At 52.9% G+C, this 10,626-nt stretch overlaps 1 protein-coding gene across 1 annotated transcript in view; it reads right to left on the bottom strand.

Moving 5' to 3' along the window:
- The window catches only part of SACK1A (scaffolding CK1 anchoring protein A), a 21,180-nt gene extending 10,554 nt beyond the window's left edge, over window positions 1-10,626 (bottom strand). Inside the window, exon 1 of the mRNA XM_007456034.1 lies at window positions 9,996-10,626. Coding sequence (XP_007456096.1) covers window positions 9,996-10,472 — 477 coding nt within the window. The 5' untranslated portion in view covers window positions 10,473-10,626. The remainder of the gene's footprint in view (window positions 1-9,995) is intronic.

Here is a 10,626-nt window from a genome sequence, read left to right as displayed (position 1 = left end):
GATGAGGCCAAGGGGAGGTGGCCTGGCAGGGTCACAGGAGTGGGACAGATTTAAAGTCACAGGTTCTCAAACATTTGGAGCTTTAAGGCACTCTAGGGCCACTGGCTTTCAAATGTTTTTAAGCCGTGGAATCCTCTCCTCAAACAAAATCCCTGTGGAGACCCCAGGGGATATAAACTAGACTAGGCTGAGCTGCCCCAGTGGGATGGAGAAAGGAGTCCAGCTCAGCCAGCAGGTACTGCATCCTCCATCATAGCAGAAACTTGGGGGGTGGGGGGCCCTAGATAGCCAACAACGGGGAGAGATGTGTGTGTTCCTGCCTGCCAGGCACCCCTCCTTCCTGCCAACAGCACCCCGAGCTCATTTTATTTTTGGCCACACCGTACAACTTGTGGGATCTTAGTTCCCCAGCCAGGGATAGACCCCGGGCTCCCTGCAGCGGAAGCGCCCATTCCTAACCACTGAACCTCCAGGGAACTCCCCCAAGCTCACTTGAAGGAATTACCTCTGCTTCACCATGCATGTGCTTTGGGTGGGGTTACTGCCGTGCCCTGGATTGGGTGTGGGGCAGGCACAGTGAAGCCAGACCACTGGCCACAGGGGTTGGCCCAAAGGTGGTCACATGACATGTTATCCTCATGGGAGTCAGTCCAGGACTATTGCTGGGACTCCTGGGGAAAGGAAGCATTCCTTCTACTGGGATTGCTTAGCTAGTAGATTATGAACTACAGCTGCTGGCAGCCATCTTGCCCCATGTGGGGACAGCTTGCTGCAAAGCAAAGCCGGATCTGGAGAAACCAGGGCTAAGAGGTGGAGACAGATGCCCAGCAGCATCCTTTCAACATCTGATTTCAGTTACCCGTGAAGCCAATCCTATGCTTGACTTGTCCACTGAGGATGTCAATGCATGGTCCTCTTCTTAAGCTTTTTGGGGTTACTTTCTGTGATGTTGTGACTTATAATAAGAAATGTATATTTGGTCTTCATATCAGTTTCTGGTACAGAGCTCCTAATACCCTGGGAATTTCCAAGGTGATGAGAGCTGAGAGCAATAAAGGGGTCTTTTGTTATGTTAACGAGGCGACTTTCAGACCTAAGGGCATTGGCACCTAAGGGTGCGGGAGCTCTTTGCCAGGAGGACCAACATTGTGATCAGAGGGTTGGAACTTTTAGTCTAACCCCACAGCCCCTGGTGGAGAAGGGAGGAGCTGGCGGTTAATCAGTCACCAATGGCCAATGATTTGATCAATCATGCCTATGTAACGAAGCTCCATAAACACCCAAAAGGAGATGGTTCAGAAAGCATCTCGTTGTTGGACACGTGAGGGTTTAGGGAGATTGGTGCACTCAGAGAGATGCACTATGCATCTCTTTCCTCTGGCTCTTCCTGAGTTATATCCTTTTATAATAAACCGGTACTCTATTAAGGAAAATGTTTCTCTGACTGCTCTCAGCCACTCTAGCAAATTGATCAAACCCAAGGAGGGGGTTGTTGGAATCTCTAATCCGTCGCTAGTTGGTCAGAAGCACAGGTGACAATCTCGGCTTGCGATTGGCGTGAATTGAGTTGTAGGACACCCAGCTGATGTCCAAGAATTGCTTGGTGCTGTGGGAAAGGCTCCCCACACAGTGGAATGGAACAGAACTAGAACTCTTTGTCACTCAATCAAAAGTCCTTCCTAGTACCTAAATTGTGGTGTGTTGAGAAGTGGATTATTAGGCAGCCAGTAAAAATGATCATTATAATGGTTACATAGAAACTATAGGACTTCCCTGGTGGTGCAGTGGTTAAGAATCTGCCTGCCAACGCAGGGGACACGGGTTCGAGCCCTGGTCCAGGAAGATCCCACATGCCACGGAGCAACTAAGCCTGGGCACCATAACTACTGAGCCTGCGTGGCACAACTACTGAGCCTGCATGGCACAACTACTGAAGCCCGCACACCTAGAGCCCATGCTCCGCAACAAGAGAAGCCACTGCAATGAGAAGCCCTCGAACAACAATGAAGAGTAACCCCTACTCGCTGCAACTAGAGAAAGCCCGCGCACAGCAACGAAGACCCAACGCAGCCAAAAATAAATAAATAAATATATTAAAAAAAAAAGAAACTATAAAGCACGGTGAAATGTTAAAGTAAAACTTGCTGTTTAATATATGCTCAACAAATGTGCATTAACAATTAATGAATTAAGTGGAAAAAAAAAAAAAACCCAAAGCACAAAATGATAGCATGTCCATTATGATTGCCAGCAAGGGAAGGTGGTGTACGGATAGATGAGTGCAAAGCAAAAACTAAGTCATATTTGGATGGGGGAATATGGCGATCTTTTCTTCAACATTACCTGTAATAATAACGTCCAACCACTTTTCTACTAATTACAATAAATTTTCTTGACCATCCACATCTGGGAAGTGGCAAGGACGAGAAGAGTGTCACGGAGGCAGGTGAAGGAGATGGCTGGTACCCACTCGGGGCTGACTTTCTGCTCAGTTGATGTGGGTGTCTGGACGGGGGGCAGAACTGCGAAGAAATCGCTCACCCTGGGCTAGAGGTCACTAGAGCTGCTCTAATAGTGAGGCCCCTGATCCTTTAGAGCCATGGCCCTGTTAACATACAATTAAGTATATGTACACATTTAAGCTTATGGCACCAATAAGGTCCTCTCTCCTGAAGGATAAATGCCTCCTCATCCAAGGTATTGGCAAAAGAGACAATGCTCTCTCCCCAGGAGGTCAGTAAATCCTCCCAGTTGTGTTCCAGTGAGTCTTTGTTGGCAGAGACAGGGCTGGTAAGCAGGTGACCAATTGACAGAGAAGGGGAGAGGTTTGCAAAGAACCCAGCGTCCTGATTTAAGCGATGCTTGGAAGGATGGGCTCATGATAGCTAGGTTTATCTTGTTTGCCTCCTTTCGGGATTGCCTCCCAGCTGGATCGATTCAAGGCCAATAACTTCTTGCATCCCCTACGTGGGCATCCTACCTCGCAAGGTGTAGTGTGTTGATCAATCAGGTCCCAAAAGATATGTCCACATCCTAACCACCAGAACTGTGGATGTGACCTCATTTGGAAAAAAGGTCTTTGCAGATGTAATTAAGATTCTCAAAATGAGATCATCCTGGGCTTTCTGGTGAACCCTAAATCTAATGACAAGTGTTCTTATAAAAGACTCTCAGAGGAGAGACAGGGAGAAGAGGATAAGGCCATGTGAGGACAGAAGCAGAGACTGGACTTCTGTAGCCACAGGCCAAGAATCACCTGAGCCACTAACAGCTGGGAGAGGAGGGAAGGATCCTCCCCTTGAGTTTTTCGAGGGAGTATGTCCCAGCTGACACCTTGATTTTGGACTTCTGGCCTCCAGAACTGTGAAAGAATACTTATCTGTGTTTTGTTTTGTTTTAAGGGGTTTTTTTTGATAAATTTATTTTATTTTATTTTTGGCTGTGTTGGGTCTTCGTTGCTGTGTGCGGGCTTTCTCTAGTTGTGGCCAGCGGGGGCTACTCTTCATTGCGGTGCGCATGCTTCTCATTGTGGTGGCTTCATTTGTTGCGGAGCACGGGCTCTAGGCGTGTGGGCTTCAGTAGTTGCAGCACGTTGGCTTCAGCAGTGATGGCTCCCGGGCTTCAGAGCGCAGGCTCAGCAGTTGTGGCATGCGGACTTAGTTGCTCCGCGGCATGTGGGATCTTCCCAGACCAGGGCTCGAACCCGTGTCCTCTGCATTGGCAGGTGGATTCTTATCCACTGTGCCATGAAGGAAGCCCTTATCTGTTGTTTTGAGCCACGAAATGTGTGATAATTTGTTACGGCAGCCCTAGGAAACTAATACAGAGCAGTAGCACATAATCCAGGGGAAAAACGATCTGGAAGATAGGGAACTTTAGCTCCAGCTGTGGCACTAGTGGAGGCTAGCTGAGTGCCTTCGGACAACTCACTTACCATCTCTGGGCCTCAGTTTCTTTACCTATAAAACATTGCACGATAGAAGAGCATTAGCTGTCGTGTAAGTTGGGTCTAACCGTAAGCCCAGGTAATATAAACGGAAACATATGCAAAAGTAAAGTGTGTCATTAAAATATGATTGTGATTCTTTTTTTTGCGGTACGCGGGCCTCTCACTGTTGTGGCCTCTCCCATTGCGGAGCACAGGCTCTGGACGCGCAGGCTCAGCGGCCATGGCTCATGGGCACAGCCGCTCCGCGGCATGTGGGATCTTCCCGCACCGGGGCACAAACCCGCGTCCCCTGCATCGGCAGGCGGACTCTCAACCACTGTGCCACCAGGGAAGCCCCTGATTGTGATTTTTATATGCATTATTCTTGAGCAAGTGTGGATAATGTTAGAATAACACCATGAGAGAATGTTGTTTTAATTCAGGTTATGGGAGATGGTTAAAATTAGTGCCCACACCACTATGGGCATAAAAAAGAAACAGAGTATCGGTCTTATTAGGGCCAATCAGACGGCCCAGCCCAGAGGTGTGGGGTTGGCTGAGAACGGGAAGGAGGTACTTTCCGTGCTAAGGAAGGAAGTTGGCCTGGGAGCGCTGCCTGGACGGCGGGCTCTGAGAATCTGAAGTTTCAGTGAGATGGCGGGGCCCAGCCAGGGGCCTGCTGGTCAACTAGGGTGATACCCACAGACAGGGGTCATCCTCCGGAGACCTCAAATCCTGGCTGAGAATCCCTCACTACCTGCCCGGCAGACGTGAGTTCCTCATGGGCTGGAAATCCTGCTGCTTTGGGAAGGGCAGGGGGCAGGAGGGGAAAGAGGATTTGGGTCCTGGTGGGACCACCAGGCATGTTGGGGCCAGCTGTTGGGGGCACTTAGCACCCCAAGGCCCAGTTTGTGCTTTGATTGCTACTCTTTCCTCTTTCTCTCCTACGTGCTGATGCTCCGTTTTTGAGCTTGCTTTTGGTGGATGAGTAATAACAGCAGCAACTCTTTCTTTTTTTTCTTTTTTTTTGCGGTACGCGGGCCTCTCACTGTTGTGGCCTCTCCTGTTGTGGAGCACAGGCTCCGGACGCGCAGGCTCAGCGGCCATGGCTCACGGGCCCAGCCGCTCCGCGGCACGTGGGATCTTCCCGGACCGGGGCACGAACCCGCGTCCCCTGCATCGGCAGACGGACTCTCAACCACTGCGCCACCAGGGAAGCCCCCAGCAACTCTTTCTTGAGCACCTACTCTCAGCCGTAGGTTCGTCCCTTGTAACCTTCACAGCACCGTTACCCTGGCTTCCTGGGTGAAGAGCCAGGGGTGCAGAGATGTTAAGTAACTTTCCAAAAGCTGGAATGCGAGGAGATGCCCCAGACCCCAACCCAGAGCCATCCTCCCGACTGCAGTCTACTGCAGGCCTAAGAGAAGGACTCTGATCTCTGTTTACATCAGATACAGCCTGTCCCTCCTCTGCTTGTGGGCTAGGATGGGCCAAGGAGGGAGAGTCAAGCCCTGGGAGGGTTGGGGGACCCCAGAGCAGAACTCAAAGAGAATGTGGACTGAAGAAGGGAAGGGGGCCCAGGTGGACCCTCCCCCATTACCTGTCTGCTGACCACAGTGCGAGGGGGCCAGCAGCCCTTAAAAAGGCAGCAGTGAGAGGACCGTCCCCCTGCAACCACATGTTCCCACCTGTTTGTGTCGCCTCTGGGTGTGCCTGGCGCTCCCCTCCCTCGCCGCCAATCTGAAGCAGTGACAATATGCCAGCGCTGAGCCCCGGCTCCCAGAGCAGGACAGGGACTTCCTCTAGGGAACTCCCGTGGGAAGGGAGACAGGCCAATCACAGATCCCAGGAGGATGCCGGGGGTGCAGGGAGCAGCTCTGCTGGCCCTTGGGTGCCGTCCCACTCCACTCTGGCGGGACCTAGATGGGACCTGGGCTGGGTATAGGCACCCCGTTGCCCAGAGACCCCACGGGCCTGGCAGGCTGGACCCCTCTCTCCCAGGTCTGCCCATCCCTCGGCGGCCCTTGTCGGGGAAACAGCCAGAGACCTCGCCCTGGGGACCCTGGTGGTGTTCGAGGCCCTGGAATCCCAGTTGTCAGGCATGGGGCAGACCTGTTCGTCAGCTCCCTGGGGGTGCAGTGGGGGTGGGGGCAGGATTGTGCAGTTCCTGCTCAGATTTCTTGCTGTGTCGCGTCCCTCCACCCTTGTTCCCTGTTCAGCTGCTCCCAGGGCAGGGGCTCGGCCTGAAAAGGTGGTCCTTGACACCTAGGGGTGGGGGGAGCTTCTTTGGGACCTTCTCACAGCTGCCCCCTTGGTCCTCTGCATGCTCGCCCCACTCTCCCCCCATCTCCCCAGAGAACTGAATAGATTTTTCTCTCTGCAGCGAAAGGGAGAGGGAGAGGGGATCGAGCAGGGACAGGGGGCTTTGCCTGCTCAAGTTCCCCAACTTTTTGGTCTTGGGACCCCTTTACACGCTTAAAAATTACTGAGGATTCCAAAGAGCTTTGGTTTATGTGGATTATAACTACTGAGACTTTGTCAAATTAGAACTGAGAAAATTCTTAATGTTTATTAGTTATTTTAAAATAACTAACATTCCTTACTTAAAACAATATTAAGCCCATTACATGTTAGCATAAATAACAATTTTAAAGCAAAAATAACTATACTTTCCAAAACAGCAGCAAAATGGAGTGAGCAGAATGGCATTATTTTACAGTTTTGCAACTCTCTGTGGTGTCTGGCTTACCAGGAGACAGCTGGTTCTCACATCGGCTTCTGTAGCAATCTGTTGTGATGTGTTGTTGGGAAGGAGATATATAAAGATAATCCGGCCTCACACAGATAAGTGGTTAGAAAGGGTAGGACCTCACAGACCCATTGGAAGTGTTTTGAAACTCTCAGGGATCCTGGACCACACTTGGAGGATGGATAATTCATGTTTTTTGTTTTCTGTATTTTATGACGATTTGACATCCCAGCACCAACTGATTGTTAGAGATAACAAGCAATTCAACTAGGCGCAGCCTCTGATATGCTAACCGAGCAATCCAGAGCCATGTCCCAAGCCTCCTTTATCTGACTCTCCAGCATCCAGACAGTATATCCCTGCCCATCCTAAACCACCCCAGTGCCAGCTATGGGACAACTAGGGACCATATGTGGCCCAGAGCCTGCTAGAATTATTCAAAGTAGCCAATCCTAAACTGTTCACCTGGCCCTGCCTTGCCTTTCCTGCAAAACCACAGTAAAGGCTTGTGCCTGTGTGTTCCCCTGCCTCCTGCCTCCTGATGGACCCTGGTGCTCCCCGTGTGGCCCTCCACGATGTGTGGTGCCTCCTGCTTCTAGGACACTGTGAGTAAAGACCTCTTCCTCCCTGAAAATCCTTTCCACATCTCCCTACCTCCAGGTCATCCAGACCTCTCACTCCTCTTGACATCTGCATTTGACACACCCTAGACCTGGAATTCCTTTACCTCCCTTCTCTGCCCAGCAAACACTTACTCAGCCGTCAAGACTCAACTCAGAGGCCACCGCTTCTGTGAAGCCTGCCTTAGTCACCCTCCTTTCTGCTCCCCGGCACAAAGCGTTGCTCAAGCCCAGCACTGCCATCCACCAGTGTCCCCTCTCTTCCCACCTCTCCCCCAAGGGCAGGTGGCTGGAGGGAGGGAGTCCCCTTGTTCTGCTCTGCCATCCTGGGTTCAGGGCCTGACCAATGACTTCGGCTGTGTGGAATAAAGGAATGAGATCACGAAGGGAAAGAAGGAGAATGCCTGTTCCTCAGGGAGCAGAAGCCGCTCTGGGAGACACCCAGCAGGCTGGCTCCGTTTGTGCCCCTCTCTTCTCTTCTTGAGGGGGCTGAAGCCACAGGAGAGGGAGAAAACAAACCCCCTGTCCTCCCTCTGTGTGGACACAGCCTACTTCCATCTACAGCCTGTGGCTGGGGATCCAGCCCCCTCTGGCATCTCTGTGGGAACAGGTCACTGGTCACTCCTGAGCCCTCTGTGTGTGTGTGTGTGTTGTGTATGGGAGTGGTATTGCAAACTGCCTGCAGGAGTCTGACAGGTAACAAGGTGGGTGAAGTTCATCATGGCCTGGGACAAGAGGGAGTGGTGGGGACTGCCGCAAAGGTGACCCACCCAAAGAGGTGACCTCAACTCAGCGCCAACAGAGCCAGGTCTTCTGACTTGCTAAGAGGAGCTGGAAATTCTTACTTTCAGGTGAAATCTTCTGATTTTTAAGTGTTGTCCTAAATTTGTAACATACTGTGTTGATAAAGCAAAGGATAGCAGCAGGCCTCAAGGCCGCAGAGGTGAAGAGAGAGAAGCCTCTGTAGGTGGGGTAGGGGGAAGGGGAAGCGTTCAGCCAGGGGATGATGACAAGCCCCAACCTGGCTTCTTTCCAGGGAGTCTCACTCACCCTTTGAGCCGCAGCTGCGGTTGAGAATTTCGCCAACACCACTGGTTCCCTGCCCTCAGGCGAGCACTGAACTCCAGCAGAGACCAGAGGTAGCACACTTAGGAGCAAGCCCTGGGAGCTGGAAGGGACCCCTTAGTCCAGTGTGGGATCTGGGGCCTGGGGAGGTCAAGGGACTTGCCCTGCATTGTGCAGCCCACCCCAGGCAGTGCGGGCACTCCTGGCTGCCTGCCTGAGCCCACCTGTCAGTTCCTGATGCTGCCTTGCCAGGGAAGCATGAAATGCTGCTCTGAAGTAGGCCAGCAGCGTGAGAAGCCAATACTCCACCCCTAGTCAGAGCTCCACTCCCTCCGTCCCGTTTGAGCACAGCTGCCCCGCTCCTGGCGTCGTCTTCTGGAGCCTTGAGATTACACACACTATTAGACATGGGAGGGGATTCTGTCATGAGAGTGGGATCTCAGCAGAAAATGAGCTTAAATATCAGTTTGCTCGTTTTTGAATTCTTTTAAATGTAACAAAATAAATAATTTTAGTGATGAGACAGACTCTTTACAGATGACACTAAGTCCTTTCCTTGGAGTCCACTCCCACCCCTGCTCCTGCAGCTTCAGGAGAGTGGAGGGGCACCCATACCCCTGTACTGAATAGTCATTTTGTGCACCTGAGTAGCATGATCTGGAGTTCCCCCCACCCCAATTCCCCGGGGGAGCAGGCAGCCCCCTGTGGGCCTGCAGTTCCAGGAGCATTGGGAGAACTCCCGACCAGATGCCAGTCCCGGTGCCTGAAATTCTGCCAGCTAAGCTCTGGCCTTGAAGGATTTTTCTTCTTCTAAAGTCACTTATTAAAATGTAAACACTCTGGGGAGGGAGAAACCCCTGCTGTCTCCTCTGTCCTCTGCCTGACCGCAGGTTGGATTCAAGCGCTGCACTGAATTTGTGGGCAGACGGGTCTAAGCTGAGCCAGCCTGAGAGGAAACGGGCCGAGTTTGTGTTCCAGTGGAGTGGCCCCTTCATTCAGAAACACAGAAGTGAGGCACCTCGCCTAGCCTGGGGAGCTCAGGAAAGGCTTCCTGAGAACGGGACTTCAGTGCTGTGTCCTGAGAACGAGTAGGTGTTAAAGGAAAAGCAGGGAAGGTGAGGGGGGCTCCAGGCAGAGGGAACAGCATGTGCGGAGGCCTCAAGACAGAACCTGATGTGTTTGAGAATCTGCAGATCACTCAGGATTGAGTGGCAGGAGGTGGAAGGGGAGCTGGAGAGGCCGTGAGCCATGCTGCGGAGTCTGCTGGTCCCACTGGGGGCAACTGGGAGCCACTGAAGGCTCTAAGCAGCGAAGGGACCAAGTTTGAAGTATAGAAAAAGTGTCTGCAGCAGCTTGGAGACTAGGTGGTCGGGCTCAAGATGGAACAGGAGGGTCAGATGGGACGCTGTTGCCGGAGTTCCAGTGATGGGTGTTGGTGGCCGGGACCCAGACTGTGACAAATGGGATCAGGAAATCAGTGATCTAGGGCAGGGCAGAGAGTAACATCCCTGGCTCCATCCTAAGCTCCAGTCACCTGGACTCCATCCCTTAGAGCAGGACACATCCCTCTCTCCTCTCTTCCACCACTCCCCCCACCCCATGGCCAAGGAGACGCAGACTCCGCCATCGCTACCTGGCTGGTCCGGGTGATGCAGCGGCGGATGAGGTCCCTGATGTTGCGCTTGTCCGTCTGGAAGTACACGGTGACGCTGGACTTTTCCTTCAGGTAGGGCTTCTCGGCTGAGGCCCAGGTGTGCAGCAAGGTCGGCTCGCTGCCCTCTGATGCCACAGGGAAGTAGGTACTTGAGGCCATGGAGCAGGAATCGAGTCCCTTGGAACCTGCCGCGGCCCCTCCTGGGGGCTCCGGGGCAGATGGGGGCTCCTTGGCCTGGGCCTGGATGTACTGGGCCTCTACCGAGGACAAGAAGTCCACCTCGCCTTCCTGGCTGAGCACCCGCCAGTAGGCCTCGGGACCCCCGTCCAAGAGGGCATCTGTGGCCAGCCGGGCACTCTCATTGTCACTGAAGTCAGCCCTGGCTGGCCGGACCCACTGGCTCTTGACATCTTCCAGGCGTTTCTGGATCTTGCCCACGTGCCTGGCCCGGCTCATGCTGCCCTGTCCCTGAGTCGTGTGGGGGGCAGCTGGCACCTGAGCTCTTCCTGATGTCAGGGGCAAGCGGGCCACACCACCCAGGAGGAGCGGGGCTCACAGCACTTCTGGAAAGCACCCACTCCTAGCACTGGTGTGCGGCCAGCATCCAGGA

The sequence above is a fragment of the Lipotes vexillifer genome, unplaced genomic scaffold (genome assembly GCF_000442215.2).
Source record: "Lipotes vexillifer unplaced genomic scaffold, Lipotes_vexillifer_v1.1 scaffold84, whole genome shotgun sequence".
NCBI classification, from domain to species: Eukaryota; Metazoa; Chordata; class Mammalia; order Artiodactyla; family Lipotidae; genus Lipotes; species Lipotes vexillifer.
This window is presented reverse-complemented; position numbering and strand designations above follow the sequence as displayed.